Genomic DNA, 26569 nt, shown 5'->3' with positions numbered 1-26569 from the left:
GTGGTTTAGTATAATATATTTCAGCTTCAAGAGACATAGAAATCAATTCTTATTTTTCCCCATATTTCTTCTATAAAAGACCCATTTTTCTGGCGCATCATTATGAAAAAAAAAAAAAGAAAGGCATTAGAATATATTATGGGAGCTATGAAATCCCAGTGACCGAGTATAAAATTAAGTCACATCAGAGAGAGATATTTGCAGAAGAGAAGTCCATGAACAAGAGGGCGAACAAAGAAAAAATATATAATATTAAAAAATAATACATATTATGGAACTTGATCTATTATCACAAACATGACAGGCATGGAAAATAGGTGTATGGCTATAAAAAAAATTCTCACTTTTCCACTGATTTCACTTGAACATCTACACGTAGTAACTGATGGATTTTTTTTCATGCTTGTTTCTGAAGAATATTTATAATTATACAACTAAAGATGTCAACTTCCATGTCTTTCAAATACAATATTGATATAGAAAATAAGATGAAAAATACTGAATCCAAGTACTAACTTAGCCTTTCTTCTTAACCACTGTCCTTTTCAGAAATGAAAATAAGGGGATCATGAGACTTTGCTTTTTTTTTTTTTTTTTACTTTCAGAGGTTCTGCTGTGTTTTAACATCATCATCAGTTTGTGGCGCCATTTATTGATGCAAAGTTGGAGGCTGTCCGTTCAGGGTTCATGCTGATACTGAGACACAGGGACGTCCTCACAGTCGAAAGACAAGGTCTTCTTTCTTCTCTTCCCCTCTGTCTTTACTCTCTTGTAGGTCTTCCTCGGCTTTGATAGGAGCAGTTCAATCAGCTGATTCACCATTTATGGCTGATGGAGGGAGTGGGACTGGGGGGGCTGTTGGAATGCTGGCACGTTCCAATCAGGGCAACAGTTCTTCATTACAGCATTTCTGCAAGACAGCATAGTTCATCAGTGACAAGAATTCTAGAGTGTTGGCGCCCTCTGGTGGCTGTTAGCTGCGACCATAACTAAGGATGTTGCTAATTATGTACATTTTCATACAGGATAAAAACATTTTTTTTTTGTTCTCCAAACCCTTGATTATTAACTCCAAACCTTTTCTAAAAAAAAGATTTTCTAAATCTATGACACGTGAAGAAACATACACATAAAGAGCCCTTATAATGCTTGAGGAAGCAAGAAGAGTTTGTTCATAGATTCTGACCAGCAGTTTAGGGTGAAAAAAAAAAGGTGTAAGCTGCTGATATTCATAGAAACACCAAGAATAAAGAACACAAGGGCCTAAATGTTATTCCCCTGTAGAAAATGGTTTTACTGCCAGACTAAATTAACTATTCAGTTCATGTTCTGCCCTGCAGGGTTAGAGTGGCTGCAATTAAAAATATGTGTATATTATAACAGCTTAAGACCGGATTCCAAAGGCACAGGTGAAATATAGTAATGAACTTTAAAACTATCATATAAAAATTTGAAAATGCTTCATAGCAACAAGCGATTAAACAACAGAATAAAATTAAATATTCTACATTTACACCCGTTGAGATGTTGTTTTTCTAACTCCAATAGTTAAGTCTTGGTGGAGGATCCAGCCTTGTTTATAAGGCTAATAGCAGATTATAGGAAGCAGTCTTTTTGACACAGTGTCAGGATATTATAACCTCCATGACCTTGAAGGGAATGTTTATGATAAGATAGTCAATTTATTTATTTGGTCTACAGTACATGTGCAAAAACAAAAAAGGCTTTTAAAAAATAAATGATTGTAGTGAAAGTGATTACGTCCACCCTTCAATAGCTTTAAATGTTGCTTTGTTATCTTGTTTATTCAAAATAAATACATTAAAAAAAAAGCATTCAGTAGTTTACTAATTAAAATAAGCTCATAAATTTTGACATTGCTTTCACACCAAAGCTTTGGAACACTTAACCATGCCAGAGTCCGGTTCCTGAAGCAGATCATCCTGATGTGAACTTTACCCAGACCTTGGAACCGAACCGTGGCATAGTTTATCCCAACGCTGGAGCTTTTCACTTGAAATGAGAATACCTGACTTTCCATTATAATAAAAACAGGATAAGAGGATGTGACATAGGCCCATCACATCAAAGTAGTCGAAAGAAAGGACAAACAAAGGACTGGGATCTGAAGACGACGGACTTGAAAATCTCTTGTGGGACAAAGTTGAGTAATAAAGGGGTGCAGGTGCACATCTACACTTTAACAAAAAAGTAGTAATAAAAAGCCTCTTCATGCTTTTTCCTTGAGTTTACTGCAATACTGACGTAATACTGCACCAGAAGCTCTTTGGTCTAGGTGCATCACACTGTTTGGCCTGGTCTAAAAATTTCTGTGTGAAAGCAAACCGCTCCAAGTGAAGGTGTGATAAATGCATCCTTACAGTAGTTTAGTCATCTGCTGTTGTCTATAAAAAAGAAAAGAAACAAAACACCTAATTTTAATCAGCTAAGGTACTTCAATTGACATCAAGTCACTCTGAGACCAACTCCGTTCTGTTTTTAAGATTAATATAGGAGCAATCTGTTCATTCAGCAAAAATTGTTAGTTGGTCCTAACTGGGATAGAGGTGTTGATCAAGGATTTAGATGGTTTTTAGATCAAAATAACTCTTATTTTCTGATTTAAAAAATAAATAAAATTCATGATTCTAATCTCAAGTCCATGAGAAGACAAATGTAGTAATCACAGTTGGAACCCTCTGATGATCCTAAACTATCGAGTCTGTCCAGGTTTGTAAGACACATAATTGTAAGAAAAAGTCCAAACGGTACCTTGGGAGAACCTTAATCAATAAACCGATACTCTGTCAGCTCATTTGGAGGACCGGCTCTCATGAATCAGGTCAGCTGGACAACAAAAGTGAAAAGTTTCATTAACTCTTTCATGAACACTTTTCTCCAGTTTGCAGTGTGACCCCTCCATCGATCGCACAGTGATGTGAAGAGTGGAACAGTGAACCCAAAATCCTATTAGTGCCGGTTCACTGGGCTGGTCAGTATGTGAGCCAAGCTGGGTGGGGGTGCAGACATCGCCTGGAGGGAAGCTGACAGAGGCCCCACTCTCAAACACCGTGGGCTTCCAACTGACCAAAACAGATGGATTTAGATGAGGAACGCGCTGGGTGGTGCAGTCTTCCTGATGTCTGGGACCACAACTATGATTGCTGTTTAACAAAGCCAGTTTTATCAGTGGTGTTAACGGTTTCTCTCCATACTCTGCAAATTAAAGGTAGCTTGAAAAAGCAGATGTGAAAACAGTTGGCTGAGCTTTGTTAGTCTTCCAACATTGAGGTTTTCCTCCTACAACACTGAGCTAACTGAGCAAACAGACTGTAAAACCCACTAAGGGGGTTCAAGCACAGAACAGTGGAAAAGTTTTGCATTCTTGGCAGTTCAAAATAAAATTTGAAATGCTAAACAAAGAGCCACTAAGCTGTAACTAAACAGATAGCCGCAGCTTATACTGGAATATTTTTACAACCTCATGTTCCAGCTTACCCTGAAATCAAAACAGGGACCATGTTGACTTTTCCTATGATGTCTTTACAGCTGTCCTTTTACGTGACTTTATGAAAATACCATCTTTCTAACAGGTAAAATGCACTGAAGCAGGATCAGTTTACTATGCGAGTTACAGACCTTTTCTACACCTTTCAGGATAAACAGTTAAGCAAGGTGAAGCTAAATTGTTAGTGAGAAAGCAGGAGGCTCAGCATAAGAATTGAGTAAATAATCCCACACAGTAAAAAGAAAATGATGTGGCTTACAGTAGAGATTTGCCTAATTATTCCACTATTGTGTTTCTGTCTTCTGTTATAGGAGCAAACAGATATGCAGTTTTAACTACATAATGCTCTAGCACCTTCCAATTTACAAAATATTTATTTCAGCAAAGGATATCAAAAAAAAAAAAAAAAATTTTTTTTTAAAAAAAAAAAAACATAATGCTCTAGCACCTTCCAATTTACAAAATATTTATTTCAGCAAAGGATATCAAAAAAAAAAAAATAAATTCTCTACAAACATTTGAATTAGGACCGCCATAGATAAAACACTAGCTTGCTAAGATTTTTTTAACAGTTGTACATAGATGTGAAAAACTACACCTAATCAAGGAACCAACACCCAATAATTGAAAGTAGTTTTTGCATAAAAGCTCTTATTAGACTAAATATCCTTTTTTGACAATTTACTCTTTAGAGAAAGAAACAGTTTGACTAGCCAATGTTTGGCTGATTAAGTTGGCACTCTGCAGCTTTATCATTCAAGCCTATTGGCTTTTCTAACTGTAGTAGGGATGAAATGATAAATCAGATTAATTGATTAATCAAAATAATTGTCAACTAATTTTGTAATCAGATCCTGACCTAATGTAATGGAATACAGACTAATACATACAATTTCCTTAAAGAGGTCCCACAAACAGCAATAATTGAGACAAAACCTCACAGAAATAAACTAAAAACGATATAATTATATAATTAAACGTGAAGGATTCTGCATTTGTTACATGATTTGCCATTTGCAACTCATTCAAAATGCACAAAAGTTTTTTTCCCTTATTTCAAATATTATTTAAAACATGTTATTTATTAAGATTAAATGAAAAAATAACTGATTAATTAATAAAAAATAAAAAAACCTAAAGGATTGACGCAGCCCTAAATTGCAATTTCCAAAAAGCATTACTTCAATAATAGTGAAGCCATTACTTTCTGCCTAGTTGTTAATGATTTTATGCAAGTATAACAATATTAATCCTGTCTTGGGTGATTTACAGACACAGAAGCCCTGAGACATACAGAACTTCTGCTTTTTTTTTTTTAGGAGGCGGAAATGAAACTTCATTACATAAACTAAAAAAGCTACAAACAAAAGTAAGCAGACATATAAATTCACACAGACTAATTTGGAGACTTCCACATTTACCCACATCCGGCCAGACTGAAAAAATAATTTCTGAAAAAGAAAACAGAACGAAAACTCACCACGCAGAGCGGCTCATATTTTCTGGGAAATTACGTGGTGACTGATTAGGATTTCCTTTAACATGACCAGCTGCTAAAGAATAGTGAGGTTTCAGTTTTAAAACACGCCGAGTGTGACTCAATGGTTGAACAGTAAAGTGATTCAAAATAAATATTACAGTGTAGCTCAGGCAGATGTTTACACATCAGGAAAGTCTTTATTGAGGATTAGCCTGTTGGTGTCAGAGAAAAATCTTCTTCTTTAGAGGAAAACTACTATTAACCTACTTTTTAACCTTAAAATAATTGCATGTAGATATAAGACTCATACCGTTTTTAGTACCCTCAGCTACCAACAGGAGGCGATACCACTTTCTGTCCTTTGGTTACTAAGGTGGAGGAGCCAAGTTTACCCAATTAATTTGTGCAACTCAAATAAATGAGTTAGTAACAGCAACTAAACCTCATAGGAAGAAGGATGCTTGATTTTCTAGCACTGATTTAAAAAAAAAATAACTTTATAACATGATTGAAGAAGACGATCTTAACCATTGAACTAGAATTACTATGAATCATAAGAAAATGACAAAATGAAATATGTGAACTTTTCTCCACTAAAGTATATCATGACATCATGAACACCAACCTGGCTCAGAGCTGCTGCAGGGGCAGGGGGGGAGGAGGGTCTTTAAAGCAGGACACAGTTGGATTTCTTTTTTGCCTTCTTCTTTTCCACTGGTGTTTTCCTATTTATCTGTCTGACCAGGTCATAGAAGATCTAAAACAAAGAAGACAAAATTGAAAAAAACTATCATCATCTCCTCAGACACAGCAGCCCTAGAAGACTGCTGCACCTTTCAGGAGTGACAACTGAACCTGGATTAGTTATTAACACTTTGTTACAAGTAGAAGCACAGATTCAGATTTATTTCTTATTTTCAAGTATTCTAGAAAAAAATTGCTGTATTCAAATCATATCTTAAAATTTGGATTACTAGTCATTTACTTAAGTTTTTTTATTTATTTATTTTGAAAGAAAAAACTTAAACCTTTGACCTCTACATGGTTATTTAATAGTTACTCGTGGTGATCAAATGGAATGGGACACTGAAGCTCTGCAATTAAACCATCAAATTGCAAGAGACATCTTTGTTTCACTAAACAGGAGTTTGTCTTTTATAAATAGATTTTATTTTTTATTCAATCAAAACTATCAAAAAATTACTGTTATGCAAAAATATTTTCCCACCACTTTTTTTTTCTCAAGTTTGTTGTATTCTACAGGTAATAGACCTTTAGAATTAAAAAAAGAAAGAAAACAAGGGTAGCATGATCATTATTTTCCCATGATTAGATAAAAGCTTTGAAAATAAGATCAAAGCATCTTTAATCATGTCCCAACATCAACAGCAGTGCCAATTCAGCAGTCTGACTTCATAAGCCATAACATGATTGAAGTTACCACTCAGTTTGTAGGAAATGCAGATTACAGTTTCACTTTTTGAAAGGAATCTCAAAAGAAAACTTCTGATGATATTTCAATTCAATGACCTGGAATAGTTTCTAGTTGCAAGAGACGGAAAATGTTTTTTTGTAAATATAACAGAACATGTGATTACAGAGCTCTTTAGTAAAGGCTAATCTAAAGCTCACACAAATGAAATAAAGTTTCATTGAGACTGTGTGGGTCAAATTCTACAGTAAGTATGTATTTACATAGAAGAATCAACATAGAGCTTAGTTTGAAATTAAACCTGAAATTAAATTTCAAATTTTTCATTTTACGAAAAACAAAAACTACAACCATAGAGATTCATTTCCTTTTTTTGATTATTCTCTTAGCAACACCTGCAGCATATTTTGGACAAATGTGCGTCACCATGACCTTTGTTTTTGTGTACTCACATCAAGGACGTTGATCTTTGACTTAGCCGAGGACTCTAAAAAGGCACAGTTGTTCCACTGTCTGGCCAGATTCTGGCCCTGCTCCTTCCCCACCACACGTTCATCTTCCAAGTCACACTTATTGCCTACCAGTATCATTGGCACCTAGGAGAGAGATGAATATAGGCCTTCAATAATGTTATACATCAATCGATTGGAACTTGGAAGATTTAGTTTATTCTTAACAGCTTATTATGTCTGCACAGCTTTCTGTCAAAGCCTGTCCTTCAGTAGCATAGTTTGAGATTTATTGACATCATATGCATTTTTAATGACAACCTTCAAATTTCAAAATATGGCCCAAGGTTCTTTTTCTGCAAGGACAACTGTACTGCAAAATGAAAATGATAAATACACTCACGATAGAAATAGACTGACATCTTCCAGCTGATATTTTTAGTGTCTTTTTCTGGTAACAGTACAGGCTGATACGTGCATGCATTCGCCGGTTTATTGGTGCGTTCAGCAGCCATGCCTTGAGATCATACATGTATCGCCACCTCCTTTTACTGTCCATTATAAATGTTCATTATTTTAGACATTTAACCATTTTATTTTATATTCAGTGTCATTATTATGACACTGACTATATGGCAGATAAAACAAATTCAGCTTCAAGAAAGATACCCAATAGTTAGCCTAAACATTAATATCTATTATATATTAGGAATCTGGGTAACTGTAAAGAGTAACTGTTTAATTTTGGGGAAAGAGTAGGATTAAATAAGGTTTATTTCATCCTAAAACTTTTCAGACATGTTAAGATACCTTTGTTGTGTGTTCTGTTTTTTCCCCTGATATAACATCTTCCCGTGATAAATATATATAGCAGTTTGACGTGTCTGGAATGGATTAATAAAATAAAAATGAAATATATTTTGGATCGGTTAAAGTAATTTAAAAAATAATCGCAGCTAGCCTTAAATTACCTTTATCAGTCGATGTCTAAATCATATCTTTAATTATACATTACAGGTGTGTGTGTGTGTGTGTGTGTGTGTGTGGGGGGGGAGAAAATAAACAAAAAAAAATTCAACACAGAAATCTGGTCCAAATCAGAAAGAATGTGAAATACTTCCAGAACATTAACTTTACATCATCACCAAACTTTATCATGTTTATAGAAGACCAACTTCATATATGTTGTTTAAACTTTACCAAAGCGTTAATTCCTGATTTCTTTGCCGATGGGACACCCTTATATCCTTATATCCTTATATTCATGCCCAGTTTAAATAAAACTTTTGATCTAAAGTGTGGGTATTAAAAAAAGCAACAGAAACAACAAATATTCTCATCCTAGTTTAACTATTACATTATACCATCTGTTCTCAGAAAGATTCAAGCAAAATGCAAGAAGTGGTTCATAAATGTCTTGGTGTTTTCTTAATTAGACCGGACTCTTTTAGTCGCCCTCCAGTGTCTCGGATCAATAGAGTAGGTTCTAGTCTAAAAAACAGAAACCAAAGACAATATAAGACAACAATTTGCAACATGTGAAGCCAATAACCTGCAGGGTTTAGCTTGTTTTACAATGTGTGTTTAGTTTACTGAGGGAGGAAACTACACATATAGTGACATTTAAGGAACGCAAAAGCTGAGCAGGATTTACAGAAAAGGGTTCTATATCATTTGGCTAACATGCTGGAATATAGCAACCGAATTATATAAACTATCCAGACTTGAACTTTACGTAGATATAAGGGGGGGGGGGGGGTAAACTTTCTGAATTGCTGGTTTTTAGTTCAGTTTCTTTAAACAAGAAAGAATGTTTTTCAAGAAAGCAAACTGAGAAATTCAGCTCAAGGAGGAATCTGCACGCACAGCACTTCTTCCTTCTTTTCGCATTTAAACATCTCTGAGAACTCAAAAAAAAAAAAAAAGTTCTGAGGGGAAGAGAATTTTTAAAGACAGATATTCGGAAGAGTCAGGGTGTCGGGATACGTCTCATCCTGCCTGATGTTTCCTGACCGGCTATCTAGGGAGAATGCAGACCCGGAGGAAGTCAAAAGCTGCCCCGCCCAGCAGGGATAACATCGCTTTCCTTCCTGAGTGTTTTCCAACACTTCAGCTGCTTTCCATGCTCCAGCTGCTCTCTGGAATTAAAGGACGGTGACGGTTTGGTGTGCTTTTTTACTGTCCCACACTGCAGAGTGAATTTTCACCATTACATTTCGATTCAAGCTCCAACTGAAACACTATGTCAGCAGAAAATGGCTCAGTAGTTAAGACTTCAGCTTCAGTTACACGGCTCAATGAATATTTCTGTTTGTGGTCCAGCTTAGCAAACAATCAGCAAGTGGAAAGTTCTACATGCAGCACATGGGGAGCCAACAAAGCATCAGCTGAGGAAATCCATTTCTGTTTGGTGAACAGAAAAATAATTAATCTGCCAGGGAAATCCTTCTGTCACTAAACTCTTGAGGTGTAGAAATAGTCCACACACATATAAGCAACAGTGTAGCATCCTCATTTGAGGTTTAGGTTTGTTTGTTTTTTTATAGTGAGATGCAACATGAAACGCTGTAAAACTATAAAAAAAAAAATTGATCCTCCCTCTTTCAATCTATGACCGGCAGGCGACAGGAAGCCTGGATGTTTAGATTAACCCCTGCAGAGGTTGCTGCCTTATGTTTGATATCCAAACAAGCCCTGGCGCTGGTCTGCCGAGTGACGTTTTTCCCCCCCAAGGGTCTTGGGAGGTATACACCGCCAAACTGGGTTAAAACTAAACTCAAATGTGAGTGGAAGGATGGAGATAGGTAAAAAGAGGGGAAAAAATGTTAATGGTCAGCAGAAATAAGGTCTGCATTAGACTAATTAAAGATTTTTTTAAAAGCCACAGTCAACATGCTACGTTCGGTCTAACAGAGAACAGCATGCTAAATATTGGACTGCAATGAGTCACAAGCACTGAGTTAGACTTTTGCTAGTCTCACAAGTAAAGACGGTCTGGAGAAGTCATGCGACCGCTGTTACATAAGGGCTGTGAAAGGAAGGAAAAGGAAGCCAGCTTTTAACAAGCTGCTCATTTTATTCACCTATGGAGAATTAGCTCCTTTAGGAAGGAATGGGACCCAACTTCGTTTAAGGCACATTGAAAAAAAACTAATCCCTTAATTAAGCTTGGCAATAAATGCATGTATACATTTTGCCATCTTTGAAGTAAATTGTGCGTGTCAGAGCTGAAAATAAGAACAGCTGCTGCAGCAACCGCATACTTTGCCTTCATTCTGCAACGGATTGGAGGCTTGCTCCAAATAAGAAAAATCCTGGCTTTTAAGGTGATTACAAGAAACTATGCTGAACATTTCCTTTGGTGCATTCCTAAACAGTGTAGAGGAAGATAAACAGATGTCACAGCTATTGTAGGTAAAGGCTTAAACCACCCTCAAGTTGAGTGGCCATAACAACTCGACAAGTAAGGAAGAGTTTATATTACCAGAAAACTGCCTTCCTTAAGAAAAATGTAGCAGAACTGCTTTCTTGCAAGAGGAGGAGACAGATCCTGCAATCCATATGTTGGCCTGAGGCTAGCCTTCATTCAATAACCACAGAGGCTGCTAATAAAGCACCACAGCCTCACAATCCTGTGTGATTCTGATGAGATGGGGCTTTCTTTGCACATAATCTCTAATAGTTCAATCACTCCATTTGCCAAGCCACAGTTAGACCACAGGGAAAGGGGGAGCAATGGGCTAAAAATGTACAAAAAGGTAGAAAGCCTTGACTACAGTGGGTCTATATAGATTGCTGAAAGGAAAGAGAGTGAGCGGGGTGGGGGGAAGAGCAAGAACGAGTGTTATGGTAACATTTGCTCCCTCCAGAGATCACCAAAAAAGGGCATCTTAGATCCTGCTGACGCTTTATCTGCTGCACCAGAAAGGGGAATGAGGGCTTACTCATTGCAACAGCCTCTAAATTTGCAAAAGATACTGAGAGATGGAAATATGCTGCTGACAAACAACTAATTTGGAAAATAATGAGATGACACATCCCCCCCTCTCTCAGGGTTACACATCCAAGCAATAGGACAGCCTTTCTTTATGTGGCAATATGAAGGGAAAGGAAGGCTATGATACAACAGCACAAATCTGAAACCAACTCATGATTCTGGGACACTAGAGACTTATAAATATTTAGTATTTGAAAAAAAAAATTGGAGAGAGTTTATGTAGGCATCCAAAGTAGCAATATACTCACATCCTCTGTGTCCTTTACTCGTAGAATCTGTTCTCTCAGGTCTTGGAGGTCATTGAAGGTAGACTGTGCTGTGATGGAGTATACGAGAGCGAAGCCTTGACCGTTTTTCATGTACAAGTCCCTCATTGCTGTGAACTGTTCCTATAGGTCCAAAAAAGAAACAGAAATAAAAGCCGATCAGATTTGTCATCTAGCAATTTTTAATAATGGGCATAAATATTTAAATCATGCTGACAAAGCTTTTGTGGGACCTGCTCAGGATTTTCAATCAAATAACAGAGTACATCTTTCTCTGCCATTTCTGCAGTGAGCTCCAAAAAAGTCCTAATGTTTCTTCAACTAAAAGAATTGTATCAACAACAGACTTAGTGAATTATTGATATTTAAGCATTTAATCATAAAACAATGGCTCAAACACCCTGGTATCTTGTTTTCTGATGCAAGATCGATTCAATCCAATAAGAAACTGACTACACAAAAATCTAAATTTGTTGTGCACAATTAGATTTTTTTTCTACAAGTTACAATGACTGTGATCAATCTGGCAAAAATTTAAAGCTAAACTATTGACATTTCTGTCTGTCCTGCAGTTTTTTGTAGATTTTCTTGTTGCGTTTTCAGGAAGCAGAATCAGCATTTGCTGAAGTTGTCTAAAGTTATGTATGTGGTCAAGTCAGCAAATGTGTTAAGCATGGCATTATGGCCTAACATTTGCTTTATAAACTGATGGTAGTAGTTATGTTGGAGTACATCTTTTGTTTTTTGTTCCACCTAATATATCAAGGACTTACTCTGTCACTGAAATTTGTTCTGTCAGAATATCCTGTGTCCATCTACTTGTTTCATGAACATATCACTTTTTGTTCTTTATAAAAACTTTTTTGTCCTCTAGAAAACTCTTTATTACATATTTATAATAAGGAAAAAAAAAAAAAACAGAAATCGTGGGGTGTCGTTTGCCAAATATATTTGGCAGACATTTCGTTTTTCAACATTAACCACTTTTTTTTTTCCTAACCTAGTGCACAGTAGTTTGCAGACAAAAAAAGATTCTAAATCTGGACTAAGCTACAGATCTACCAAACCCGGGCTGCTTATGTAGCAGATCTAAAGGAGAACAAATTTCCCAGATCATGTTAATTACTACAGGATTTAAAGTAACATTCACACTGCTGGTCTAGCAAAACAGAGAAAATCTATAACTTTTCTCGGTTAGCCCTCCCATGTATTAACAGACCACGTGAAACAATGTCATGTAGTTACAACAGATGGTTTCGGGGAAGTATTGACACATCACTTGAATCCGATCAAATATTTTTTCTGCCATAATGGCTGAGTAAAGGCTTCTCTTCTAAAAGACACTGGAGGAGGCCTGTTCAAAGAGCTGCTACTGAAACTGACCAGAGAACGGAGGCTAGCAGTTATAACCATACCAGGAAACAGTTATCTGTTCGGCTTCAGGGTCCGGGATGGATTCCCACTACTTTGATCTGCTCCAGAACCAGCACTCTGGCCCAGAAAAAGCACAGAAGACTGTATGGCCTTTTTTCAATATGTGTACCTATGCGTTCTCATGTACTCGTCAAACGTCATCAGCCTCAGCCCTAGTACTGTTCCAATTCACAAGCAGACAGAGAAGGGACAAAGACCCCGGATGTTGTTGGGTGATGTGATCTTTACTGGACTACTTGAAGCGCAATGTTTTCTTTCATTCAGCAAATGTGCTAAAATAATAATGTGGATGTTTGCCTGAAGCACTCTGACAAACAGGGGTATAAAAATTTTTAAACGCCTAGACTATTTTTCAAGAAGCTACTCTTTCTAAAGCCTTTGCATACAATGCAAGCTATATAATTACCTTCAATAACAGTGATCAATAAATCGATTATGTACTAAAATATGGTTGTTGATTGCAGAGTTTACTTACTGTGCCGGCTGTGTCGAGGATTTCAAGCATACATTGCTGCCCATCTACCTCCACTTGCTGCAATGACAAAAAGCATAGCAACAGTGTAAACTTAATGAGAGGTCATTGGGTGTATTCATTGTTTAAACATGCATACTGTATGGTTAGTCGATTCCAAAAAGGCAGGGAAAAAATGAATCAAATTTTTCATGAACAAAGGCCAAAAGGAGAAGTAGACGATGAGGGGGAGATTTTCCAGTCACATCATAGTGATATGAATCTGCAGAACAGCTGCAAACAATCAGCCAGATCCAAGCTCCCTTAGAGGATGCTCACCTTTCTGTACGAGTCTTCTATTGTTGGGTCATATTTTTCCACAAAGATTCCCTGTACAAACTGAACTGTCTGTAAAAGATGATACACAAAACAACATGAAATAAGCCTGCAGGGTCTCGCATATAATCATCACAACTAAACAGGGAGGCTCGTGAATATAGAAGACCTACAATTCATACTTTTACAGAAGGAGTAGGGGTTTTAACTTTACCAACACGTGACAACAGGTACGTGTAAAGACCAAACGCTGTGCTCTCTGACAGCTTTACATTCTGGGTTGACTAGGTTCACCTGTTAACATCCTAATCCAGGCAGTTCATGGGATTAACCCGACTGACACCTGGCTGACGTTAGTGAAGCAGGGTGCAAACTGTTTTACAGACATGAATGTTCTCAAAGTGTATTTGTAGTGGTGAGAAAAACATGGTAATAAGTTAAAGCCTGGAATTTTTGTTAAGCAAAAATAGAAGCAGTTCTTTTAGACAAACATACCCAAATATGTGCAATTATAGTCAGACATCGACAGTAAAGGAACTTTATCTTTTTAACCATACAGACTCTTTCACCGCTGTCCTTTACCACTCAGTTCCTTTAAAGGTTTGTCAAAATGTCTAGCTGTTTTATTAGCAATCATCTACAAAGTCTTTAGGAAGCACCCTGCAGAGTAGTTGGAGGCTGGGTAGACAGGAAGTGCACTAGGAGGGCATACTCACCAAAGCGGACTTGCCCACACCTCCAGAGCCTAAAACCACTAGCTTGTATTCACGCATGGCGGGATTGCTTCACTGGAGAGCCCAACAGTCTGTCCAACACAGAGAAGCAAAAATGGCAAAACACACACACAAAAAAGAAATGTTAAATTTGGAGGAAACTAAATAAGAATAGAAGCTTTATACACAAAAATAAAAGATCTGTTTTAGTGAGCTTTCTGCTGAATTCCAGACAGCAATGATTCTAGTCATTCTTGGAAGTTATGGAGCAAAAGAAACAAAACAATGGAGGGAACACCCAAAAGTGGAGCTGATCAGGGTGGAGGAGGTGAAGACTATGTGATCCATCCCTAACACAAACCAGCTGTGGTGAATGGGAGTTAGAGGGGGGGATCCCGGGAGGAGAGTATTTTAAAATCAGGCAGATTTTCCTCCAAATGACACAATCAGCTGGCACTTGGAACCCTGAACACACCCTGCCTTCAGAAATGTTAGTTTTCTAAACATTTGGTGCGACTGAAGATAACCGTCTGCTTGCATGTGAATTGAAAGAAACCATCTAAGGGAAGTGGAATCTCACACTGGAGGATATTGTGAAATCGCCAAAATACCCCTTTAAGAGACGGGCAGGCTTGATGTCACTGACACACAGCAGTGTAAGAATACGCCAACTAGGTCAGCGCAAGTCTGGTAACAGAGAGGCTGAGCTTTAGTTTAGGAACTGGGCGAAGCAGGGATTTCTGATTCCTCATCTCCTGCGGCTTAAGATAAATATTTTGGGAGTTATTTTCTATCACCTATTCATGCATAATTATTAAAAAAAACTATTTGAACACTTAGAGGTTTCTTCCTATTTTCCATTTTGTCACTTTCCAGCTCAAACAATTTGCGATATCAGGCACAGAATACAGTGGGGCCAAAAAGTGTTTAGTCAGCCAATGATTGTACAAGTTCTCCTACTTAGAATGAGAGGTCTGTCATTTTTATCATAGGTACACATCATGTTCAGGCCTGCCTGAAATTTGCCAGAGAGCATATGGATGATCCACAAGAGGATTGGGAGAATTTCATGCGGTCAGATGAAATCAAAATTAGAACTTTTTGGTAAAAACCCAACTCGTCGTGTTTGGAGGAAGAAGAATGCAGAGTTGTATCCCAAGAACACCATACCTACTGTGAAACATGGGAGAGGAAACATCATGCTTTGGGGCTGTTTTTCTGCAATGGGGATAGGAAAACTGATCCACGTTGAGGGAAGAATGAACGGGGCCATGTATCGTGAGATTTTAAGCCGAAACCTCCTTCTATCGGTGAGAGCCTTAAAGATGAAACGTGGCTGGATCTTCCAGCATGACAATGGTCCCAAACACACCGCCTGGGCAATGAAGGAGTGGCTCTGTAAAAAGCATTTCAAGGTGCTGGAGTGGCCTAACCAGTCTCCAGACCTCAACCCAATAGAAAATTTATGGAGGGAGTTGAAAGTCTGTGTTGCCCAGGGACAGCCCCGAAACATCACTGCTCTAGAGGAGATCTGCATGGAGGAATGGGCCAAAATACCAGCTACAGTGTGTGAAAACCTGGTGAAGACTTACAGGTCACATTTTACCTGTGTCATAGTCAACAAAAAAAATCTTTAAAAATGCTACAATTTGATTTCCTTGATTTTTTTTTCTCATTTCATTTCTCATATTTGAAGTGTACCTATGATGAAAACTACAGAACTCTCCCATTATTCTACGTAGGAGAACTTTTACAATCAGTGGCTGATTTAACTTTTTTTTTGGCCCCACTGTACATTCAAATAGAAAATAAAATTTTAAAAAAGATTAACCAACCCAACCCAACTGATTATTGACAAAGAGCCTTTACAGTGCAGGGGAGGAATTACAGCACGGTTTGTTTTTCAAAACTGTTTTAATCAGCCAAATCAGAGGTGTTTTAAGCATGATTGGCGAGTTTAACTAGGCCAATTAGAAAACTATATTTTGGTTGTCAATTAGACTCCTTGGTATGCTTTCTATCACTCTGTCCCACTTAAGAACACAATCTAGATTTTCAGACTCTAAGACTCATGGTAAAACTAACAATTACTAGATGGTATGGAAATATGAAACAAGCTGTCAAATTAAAGCACTCTTGGTCACTTTACAGAAGTGTCTGCATGACTTTGCAACGTCTGAGGTCGAGTGGGCTATGGGTAATACTTTTATGAGTTAAAATGTATGTGTATGTATGTATGTACATATATATGTTTATGTGTACTTAAATTAATTTATTTGTTTGCGTGATAGAATTCCGGAGGAGTATGGACTCAGGTTAAGTAGGAAATGGGAAGATTGTTGATGTCTGGACTAGAAGGAGCGAAGATATGATTAAATAATTAAATAAGTTTCAGTTCATATTCCTTTTTTTGATACAAGCACTAAATCATACATAGAATGTAATTTTATATATCAATAATTGCATACAATAATAATTGCATACTTTGTTCAATTTATAATTTTACTGGATTGTCTGAAATAAAGTAATTCATTCATCTAAGAGTCAAAAATCTTTTTAAATGAATATCTTACCCAACATTGTTACCCAACATTTGAAAATGATTAATATTCCATATTTCTTTAAACATTAAGACGGTGCAGAAATCCTGTTGTCAAAAAAACAAAAATGCTATTTGCTAAATATTCAGCAAGGTACCAAAGAAAAGGTTTCTAGATATTGAAAGCAATGATGGTTCCTACATCTCTGAGTTGTTATCCTGTGCAGAGGTAAACATCACTTCTAATGCTAGAGAGAAGTTCTGGTCATCTTTAATAAAGCTGTGGTGAAAATCAGAAAGTACCTGGTGTTAAAAATCCAGCTCCAAAAACAACCACATTTCAACAGTTGATAATAAATGCATCAAAAGCATTCTGAAGCATTATTATTCTGTTGTAGCAACCTCCATCTAAATTCTCAGGGGTCAACAAAGGATGAAGGACATCCATTTTCAACGCAAGCATTGACCATGTGGGATATAAAACTGGAACAGTGAATAATTCATATTTTAAGATCCTCACTGCTTAAAGATAAGTTCCCCTGCAAAGGACAGGCTGAACAGAGATGAAAAAGAGCAGACACATGGCTACTTGTAGGCTCTCAAACTCAGAGTTCATTGTGTGGACAGCGTCACGTTTAGAAATGTTAAAAACGATGTCTCTCTCAGACATAGGCTACCATTCACTTGTCGGTTATGTGTATGTCACAGTTCTTTGTTTACAGCTGCAGACTGACCTTTGTTAAGACAGAAGATGTCACGGATCTCCTCTGTGACAAATTACAATGTGACAACCTCAGAGGCCATCATGGAGGATGCCTGCTCTTAAGAGGGCACTTAAATTCCAGATGTTTGCTTCAATGGGCTTCACTGAAAATAATCAGTCAGATGTGGAGGTGGACCATGAGGACTGCTAGGGCATTGCCACTTGAAAACGCAAAAATGAATACGTCAATAAACATTATACATAGTTTTACAGGCTGCCCTGACAAGAACACTAAACGCATTGAGGTTCGTTCAGTGACAGGATGTAAAGTTGGTTCATTTCTTTTATCAGTGAAGTTATTAAAAAGTATCAAATTATAACAATACAATTCATTATGAAGTCACTAAAAACTGCCTTAATTAAAAATTTGTCATTAGGCTCAAAAATGGAAAAAAAAACCTAAGCTACAGTTTTATCAAACAATAAAAGCAGTCAGTATGCATAAGAGCAGATGCCTCAATGGGCCAAGTGTGAGGTGTTTTTTCATAACACATGTCAAATGTTTTCACCATATTAAAGGGCAGCATCTCTTTGGAGATAAAACAAAAACTGCCTGAATGTGCCCTTTATGCATTTTGATTGTTGATGGAATGCTCTATGGATTATAGGCGAACAGGAAGATGGTGCTGGCCCAACAAAACTGGAAGAGTTTGGTTTAAGGTGCCAATACATGTTTGCTGTACTGTCACATGTAGATTCTACCGTTTAATAACAAATACAACACACAGGCTCACTCAGGTATGTTGGCTGCTCAATCAGCTACTACAATAGAGGTGGACGTCAGCGGGTGTAGGTTGTTTCACTTCTTTGCCTTTGACACATACCTATATTAGGTATAGAAAACCAGCAGGCTTCAACAACTTGTTTTTTTTTTTTTTGTCAAATTGGCAAAGCTAAATGTTCCAATTGCTAACTGCTTTGATAACAGGATGTCTCAACAAATAACACCCAAGTCATTCTGTTTTATTCTTTAGATTAGTCACCATTTGTTATGTTTTATGTAAGTTTGGAAATGTTGGCTGGATTTTGGGAATCACAAGAGTTGAGGTAAAGGTCTAAATTCTCTAAAGCCCAAACAGGAGAATACTATTTACATTAGGTAGTGCCAACAGTCCTTATTATGAATAAAAGGGTGCAAGGAGCTTAAAATCCACTCATCCATCTATCTACTACCCCTGTCATTGGGTGAGAAGAACAGGGTACCCATTGGATAGGTCACCTGTCAATCAGGGAAACTCAGACACACACAGGACATACTGCTATATGTGCCAAGGCTTTAAAATCCACAGACAGATGTGTTCATTCTGTTTTGGCTGCACTGAAAACACCCATTTTTTACTAGCTTCTGACTCAGCATGGGGGGTTCTCATTTTATTTATACAAGTTGTTTCATAACACCTTCAAGGCATCATCTTGTACTTATAAATTAATGATTATATCTGTTCAGCAGTCGGTCGTGCTGTGTTTCTAAAGTTGGCTTGAATGGCTAGTAGAAATAAGACATCAAAATACTGAAACGGGAAAAAACAAAAAATAAACTTCCATTTTAAAGGCTGCTGGGACTAAATGAGATAAAACCTGATGTGCTCCTATTTTGTGATATCTTTTCAAAGTAAAAGAGCAATCACTAAAAGCTCTGTCCCTAAAATGAACCCAGCTCTGCTCCTCAGATATTTAGCCAGTCACTCGGTAAGTGGAGCCGATGTTGGACGGGTGGAATCAGACACAAGTGATCAGACACGAGCATTACAAAAAACTCCTGTTGTATGGATGTGTGTTTTATACTGTTTTTTTCAGGGTTGTAAGCTATACTGTGAATAAATTACGAGACCTCATTCCATGATCTGTCATCGGTCATAATTTTAAGGTCATTTTTTGGAAATCATTCGGGAATGGTTCTGAGTATACTTGAGGATGTACTAAATTCATCTAAATCTTTCAGATTTAATTTTAACAGTTAAGGATGTGTGCAAAAATAAGAAATTTGACTTTTCAATGGCTCACATAGTTTAAAGGTATGTTTAATGAATACTCAAAAATTAATACTCATTTATCTGAAGTCTATTGTTGCGATACTTTACCATTATGTGTAGAAGGTCTTACTTCCAGCTCACATTTAAGGATCTGTGAGCTAGCTGCACATTTTTCTTCCCATTTGTGTGGAAACAAACCCAATTTTAACGTACCACGGGCAGCTAAAATGGGTGCAGTGAAATAAGTTTGGGGTTTTACAGTCATTAAATATAACAAGACCAAATGCTTCTCAGATTTGGAAATTGCCTATTTTTTTAATTGCATTTATAATGTAAATACAATCAATTGTTCATCACTAAATCAGTCACTGCAGTATCTGATCAAAGTCAGTGTAGATGGGCTGGTCTGGAAGACTAATACAAGCAAACTTGGCCGACTCCAAAAAAAGGACAGCCAAACTACAGGAGTTGGCCATCTGAGGGGCATGTGAGTGCAATGGACGAGAGTTCATAAGAGACTGAACCATGACATGTTTAGTTTGAAGCCCTACAATGACTTGCCCTTTAATTCATTTCTTACTTTTATTATACTACTCTGGAGATGTTTAAGTTTGAATTTCATCTAGTAAAGCAGCTTCAGCATCATTACACTACTAAGATTTTTTAGATTTTATTTTCAAATAAAGAGTTTTATGCTGACCAGCTAATTTATCAGTTACACATCAATAATATAGTCTATTTAAATAAGGGTGAGTATTGGCATGGTTGTTGCGATACAATAATTGGGTCACAAAATGATATGATATTGCAATGTCACTATATATATTGCAATATTTTTCCCAGCTATCAAATTAAATGTATAGGCTAAAAAAGCAAGTGGTGTATATGTTCATCAGAAGATACTGATCATTTAGTTATTTTGGTATCAATGTTTGGGATTTGAGTCGGTCCACATCTTCCACTGAGACTGCCTCAATTACAGATATGGAGCTGCACCACACTGCAAAGTGTTTTTTAAAATCAATACTAGGAACTGAAAGATCAACATTATATAGCGGTCAGCCGAAAATCACAACATATCATCTAATTGGTTTTCCCCACACCCCTATATATGAATAGCAAATTAAAAAACAATAAGCGTATATTGCAGCTTTAAATGGGGGCTCTCACCAATGTATTTCAAAGGTTCAAATGTAATTAAATTATAGTGAAATTCAGGTCATCCTGCTCATGTTTATTCGTATCAGCCAATTATTACAATATTTCCATTATTAGACTGAAATTGTGCTGATTCACTGACTGGGAAATCATTAACCTTATGAACTCAACATCAAGTCACTGAGCGCTTGCAATTTGCAAATTCATCCGCCGCTTGAGGTGACAAGATTCGGAAGGATTCTCGGTCCGTAAAGCCAAACTAATATTAATTTTAAGGAGAACAGGTATCTATTAGATATACTGCATTTTCCTGCCCTTTTCACACTTCCAATAAAAAAAAAAATTAACCACACACCAGATACTTTTTCTCTGCATTAATCTGCAGTTACTATTGTTTAGTCTAAGTTGAGTTTTCCCAGTAAAATGTTAGATTATTTCAGAAAGAAGAACCGATATTGGTTGTTCCTTAATGCTACTTTTTTTTGCATACCTCAGCAAAAAAGGAAAGCACCCCCTTACTCTCACCCCACACACAGAAAATAAAACAGAAAATGAAAGATTGTAACCCAGCTGACAGACTAAAAATTAACTTCTTCCTCCCTAAACTATCCTCCATCCATCTGTGTGTTATAATTAAATGAGTTTCCAGAAAACCAATAACGCAGATTAAAAAGGAAAGGACGACCAAATGTAAGCATTATTGCATCAAGTTTATATCAATATTACATTTTTGGAATAGTTTAACTCTATAAATTCTGTAATTCAATACTGAGACACAAAGTTTTATACCATGAGAAAAGAGACCTTTGAATCTTTGATCTGCCTGCTGAGACTGCCTCACCACACACAAACACACAGTAAGCCATTTAAGGACATCAGCCTTTTAAAAGCAATCTCTCACTTCAGCAACCTCAATGACACACTGTCACCTCCAACAAAACAAACACTAGTGCCGTTCCTCTGCTTTTGTAGTAACCCCAGCAAATAAGGAGCGAGGGAAAGCCACATGCCACAGAAAACACACTCCTCCAAGACGTGACTGCATCAACTCACCCTGCTGAAGGTATGTGTCCATCTAAGGTTGGAAACTGGATGGGTGGCGCTGGTAGCAAGAGCATGCACTAAATAAGACCGTCGCCAAAACACAGGACGAGGCTCTGCAACCTCACTATTAACATCCAGGACCAAATATTTCCGGGTTGGTCGAGGCCAGTCAGACCACAGTAAAGCTGTCACTGGGACTGACTCAGCAGGATGGGGGTGACAGGCAGCCCTCCTCTGCATCTTACCTCCACAGATCTGATGGTGGAAACGCATACATCCGCTGCATACAACTTCTGTATGTGTATACAAACTTCTTTACCCATTTAGGCCACAAACAAGAGGTTGGTAGATGAGAAAAAAAATGTTTAGGGATGGGAAACCGTTTGATAACTTAAGCTGTAAAGATGGGCACAGTTACTCGTTACTATAGCAAAGAACAGAACAACAATATGTTGTTCATCAGTCCACCCATATAGTGATGATATTTCAGACAGAACTTTCACAAAACAAATAAAATTTAAATAATCTTTTTACACATAAAATATAAAAATTTCCTTATTCATTTAATGCAAAAAAAAATTAAAATAAAAAAAATCAAGCATACTTTTTTATGAAAATGGATGAAACATGTATTCTGATGCACAAATTTTGAGTTTAAAGAAAAAGGAAAACAAAATACACACAGGTGATGGTTACATGTGGTGTATTAATTGTGGGTTATCTTGAAATGTCTTCATTTGATCCAAAACTCCTATGTCTGCCTTTTAAACCAGCGGGGCATTTTCTCTTCTGTATGCCACACTACTTGGAAAGAACATGGGAATTGGTTTAAGCTGAAAACAACAGGGTACATCAAGAAGAAAATTGGAAATCAGCAAGCCAGGAAATTCAAAATCTGTCATCTCTCCAAATGTCCAAAAAAAAAAAAAAAACAATCCTTATTTCATAATTGCAATAGAAGGCTATACATCCAGAATTTAGACAATGTTTTCAAGACTATTTAAGTGAGCATTTGAACTGTTATTGAAGAAAATGAACTGAACTCTGTCTCTAATAAACTCTTAATTACTTGCATTGTTCCTCCTCATAAAAGTCCCCAGGAAGAGGGAATTACAAGCCAATAAAATACACCATTACCACAAAAGGAAAGGTAGCTCTATAGGAAGAAACAAAAAAACAAACAGCAGCAAGCTGAAAGACATCAACGTATGTTAAAGGCTCCAGTTAAGAAAATATGAGCACATGATTATTGATCATGTGCTCATATTTGTTTTTGATTTCCCTTTTGAATTGAAAACTTTTTAACTTTCAACATTTCTTGGCTCATTGAAAACTGTCATAAGCATGTGTCATACTTAAAATGACAAACGCATTTATAATATTGTGATACATCAGCTCATCTTTCTTTCACAACTGCTACAATCATTGATGTAAAAATTACTCAATGCAAAACTGCAACCAGGCACTGAGGAGCTTTGCTGCGGCTTGATGATGACAAAGACCTGTAACTGCCAACTGAACACATCCGATTGTCTGGGGCAGTGACCCGTGACCACATCCTCTTTCCAAAGTAAAACAAGTTCATGTTAAAAAGCTGGAAAAGGAGTAACTACCAACTTAAATGACTCCTCAAGTTGCTGAAACAAGACTGAGATAGCATGTTTGAGGATAAGGTGAACTTTATACCTTCCTGTAAAAGGAGCAAGATATAGATATATAGTAGGGTAGCTAATGTTTATTTTTACTATTCATTTAATTACTACTTAAAATTGACATGTAGTGTTTAAATCAACAGGCCTCTTTCCTGAGATATCTGCTTCTCAGGCCAAACTGAAATATAGCAGTCTGTGTGCCTACATTTGGATGACAGAGTGCACACCTTCCCTGTTTTGCTTCATTATCTCCAGTTAAAATACTCTGCAATACCCTACACAACCCATGGAGTCAGATGAGGAATGGAGCCAGCAGCTCTTGGGTTATCTCGCTGTGACTACCTAATTTGCTAAAGGCTGTGGCATATGCTTATCACTCCAGGTCATCCTAAATCCCTGCAATCTGTGGCTCTGACAACACCACAGAGCTGTAACCAACACACATAATTAGTGGAGGTGGACCAACTGATTACTCGCCAACTTATAAGCAGATTTGTGTCTTAAAAATTATATTTATATATTATCAGCATCCACCACACTTTAGAAAACTAAACAAATTAAAAGCCAGACAAATCTATGGAGGATCTGTGTTGTTTTGCATACAACATCCTTTGTCATGAGTCACACAAGTGGTGGATTTTAAAGGAAATTAACACAAATGTATGCAAACTTTTAGATGAAATACACTGTATATACCTATGCAATAGAAAGATCCTAACCCCTAGCTGTGAGAACTGATATAAGTGAGGAAAATATGTGTATGTTCTGGGTCCACAGCAGCCAATTCGATGTTTCTACAGACCAAATTGGATTCAAAATAATAACTTTCCTCTACTTTGTGTAATCTGCGATGCAGGTACCATTGGAGACCTATTTCTCTGCCTTTACCCGTGATGCTGATCAACTAGACCAAATAAATCTACGTCGTTAAATCCGTCCTGTGTTGAACTGCTTTGGAAAACATCAGTTTGTAGGTCGACCTCTAGAGATCATCATAATATTCTATCATAACATTAATCAAACAGCTCAAATCGTAAGCCTGCTTACAGCTAAATCCTCTCCTATAATAAAATATCCAATCCAAGTAATTATGAACGTCAGTTTGCCGGCAATCTGGATTCAAGCAAGGAGCCAAAGTCCCGTTATGAAGCTCGTTAGCAAAATGCCGCTAACTAGCCAGCTTAACAGGCTGCTGCTCACACCGTTAGCTGCGGCTCGTTAGCAGCCGAGCTAACCAGCCCGACACATTCCTTTCCTTTGAGTGTTACCAAAACACAGTCAGCTTCAGGAATGTCCGGCACCCGAGCTCGTTTAATAATTCAAACGGTCCACCACACATAGCAGGTTGTTAATTACGGCGAAATACTTCACATTTCGAAAGAAAATGTCATAAACCCATAGCTAACGTTACCTGCCCTTCCGCTTGGCCTTGACTAAAATGGGGAGTGCTCACTCTGGTTTTGACTTTTAGGCAATTATTCTATTCCCTCCCCGAGAACAAAAAAACCCAAGCAAACACAGCCCACTCACTGTATCGTGTCCGCTCCCGCAAGTGTCCACGCCACGAACTCCGACGTGACTTATTTGAGCGCGTTTAGCACGTAGTAAAGTTTGTCCAGCGCCGCTCACCGTCTCTGGCTGACTGTCTCTGCCGCTCCGCAAGTGTCAGTTGGTGGAGTTTCTCCTCCAGTGGCAGCGGACGTCACCAGGACTGATGGGGGCTTTTCTTAAAAGGGTATGACACATGGACCCTACTACAGAAGAGGATTATGGCCACTGAAAAAAACTTAAAAAACTGATTTTTAAATTTTATTTCTGTATAATATAAGAAAAAAGTCCTTATTCTAAGATTAAAGTCAGAATTCTGAGATTAAAGTCAGAATTCTGAGGGGAAGAAAAGTCAGAATTCTGAGATTAAAGTCAGAGTCCTAAGAAAAAAGTCAGGATTCTGAGACTAAAGTCAGAATTCTGAGATTAAAGTCAGAATTCTGAGATTAATGTCATTAAAGTCAGAATTCTGAGATCAAAGTCAGAACTCTTGGGAAAAAAATCTACATTCTGAGATTAAAATCAGAATTCTGAGGGGAAAAAAAGTCATAATTCTAAGATTAAAGTCAGAATTCAGAGAAAAAAAAGTCAGAATTCTGAGGAAAAAGTCAGAATTCAGAGATCAAAGTCAGAATTCTGAGAAAAAAATTCTGAGATTAAGAGATCAAAGTCAGAATTCTGAGAAAGAAAATTCTGAGATTAAAGTCAGAATTCTGACAAAAAAGTCAGAGTTCAGAGATTAAAGTCAGAATTCGGAGACAAAAGTCATAATTCTGAGCACCACTTTTAACAGTTTTAACCTGTATAAGGATTATTTTAAATCATGCATGTTTGCAATGTGTTTCCAGGCTTACCTGCAACATAAAATTCATGCATTTAAGAATGCTATTTCAACTTTAGTGGATAGCTGTCAGTATTATAAGTGGCCCAATAATGTTTTCAATTAAGTTGTAATTGATTATATATCATATAATGGTAGAACTTTACTCCTTTTATTAAGAATATATTGACATTTTTAGCTGTAGTCTGTATCAATAACATCTTCCAGAACCATTCTGGACTCAAATTTTGTTAACCAAAGGTTGTTGTTTTTTAGTTAACCTTTATTTAACCAGGGGAAAAAATCCCATTGAGATTAAAAGCCTCTTTTTCAAGGGAGCCTGGCCAAGAGGCAGCAAAGTTACATAAGAAACAGAGATACATAAAAATGAAAACATATCAACTAATATCAATTACAGATCATTGAGGCTGCTTCATATTCGTTCACTTTCAACTAAAAAGCATTTAAAGATTAAAAAAAAAACTCATTCGACTTCCAGTTTCTTTGTAAAAAAAAAATCCACACACAAGGAGCTAAAGGTTAAAGCAAGTGGAACCTATTTGAAGACTTCTCTAAAGGTGAATAAGACTTAACTTTTCTATAAGCACACAGTGTTGCAGTACTTATCCTTTGTCACTGCGTTGTTCCATAAGCTAGGATAGAACTGGGGAAAGGCTTTTCACTTAGCTGCCCCCCCAGTGCATGTAAATCTTTACAGAAAGGTTTAAAAATAAGTGAGTGGGTCTCATTAAATTCTTCCTTACTTAACAGGGATGCAGAACCATTTGTATTCAACTGCTTCTCTTGAGGGTCTTATAGTGTGAATGTTTGAAGGTAGTGTGTTAAGTTGGTTTTTGGAAAATGTTTTGTACTGTCATTTTAAATTTGGAAATATTTGTATGTTGAAAGCTCATTAAACTGATATGTAACAAAGCTGCTGCCTGTCTTGGCCAGGAGGCTCTTTTAAAAGAGATTTTTAATCTCATTGGGACATTTTCTGGTTAAA

At 37.1% G+C, this 26569-nt stretch overlaps 1 protein-coding gene across 2 annotated transcripts; it reads right to left on the bottom strand.

The window, feature by feature from the left end:
• Nucleotides 1-24882, bottom strand: LOC107103249 (ras-related protein Rap-1A). Of its 2 annotated transcripts, none has more exons than XM_015402848.1 (8): nucleotides 24726-24882; nucleotides 14070-14158; nucleotides 13357-13425; nucleotides 13042-13098; nucleotides 11115-11255; nucleotides 6873-7016; nucleotides 5614-5745; nucleotides 1-910 (listed from the first exon to the last, which is right to left on the bottom strand). In XM_015402848.1, exons 2-7 carry the CDS (start codon nucleotides 14124-14126, stop codon nucleotides 5656-5658), a joined length of 558 nt encoding a protein of 185 aa, XP_015258334.1. In that variant the 5' UTR covers nucleotides 14127-14158; nucleotides 24726-24882; the 3' UTR covers nucleotides 1-910; nucleotides 5614-5655. The 2 variants fall into 2 exon arrangements, with proteins under 2 accessions (XP_015258334.1, XP_015258345.1); XM_015402859.1 differs by lacking the exon at nucleotides 24726-24882 and adding an exon at nucleotides 24607-24640.
• Nucleotides 24883-26569: the final 1687 nt, after the last annotated feature.

The sequence above is a fragment of the Cyprinodon variegatus genome, unplaced genomic scaffold (genome assembly GCF_000732505.1).
Source record: "Cyprinodon variegatus isolate N-32 unplaced genomic scaffold, C_variegatus-1.0 Scaffold34, whole genome shotgun sequence".
NCBI classification, from domain to species: Eukaryota; Metazoa; Chordata; class Actinopteri; order Cyprinodontiformes; family Cyprinodontidae; genus Cyprinodon; species Cyprinodon variegatus.
The sequence above is the reverse complement of the archived record's forward strand: the minus strand, read 5'-3'. Positions and strand labels throughout refer to the sequence as shown.

What these genes read in the sequence shown, in the direction of transcription:
- LOC107103249 (XM_015402848.1), bottom strand. Translation starts at nt 14,126, where the DNA reads ATGCGTGAATACAAGCTAGTGGTTTTAGGCTCTGGAGGTGTGGGCAAG. An exon ending in TAGAAGACTCGTACAGAAAG is followed by an intron (nt 13,099 to 13,356) that starts GTGAGCATCCTC and finishes TTGTCATTGCAG; the next exon opens with CAAGTGGAGGTAGATGGGCA. An exon ending in CAAAGATCAACGTCCTTGAT is followed by an intron (nt 5,746 to 6,872) that starts GTGAGTACACAA and finishes TCTTTGTTTTAG; the next exon opens with ATCTTCTATGACCTGGTCAG.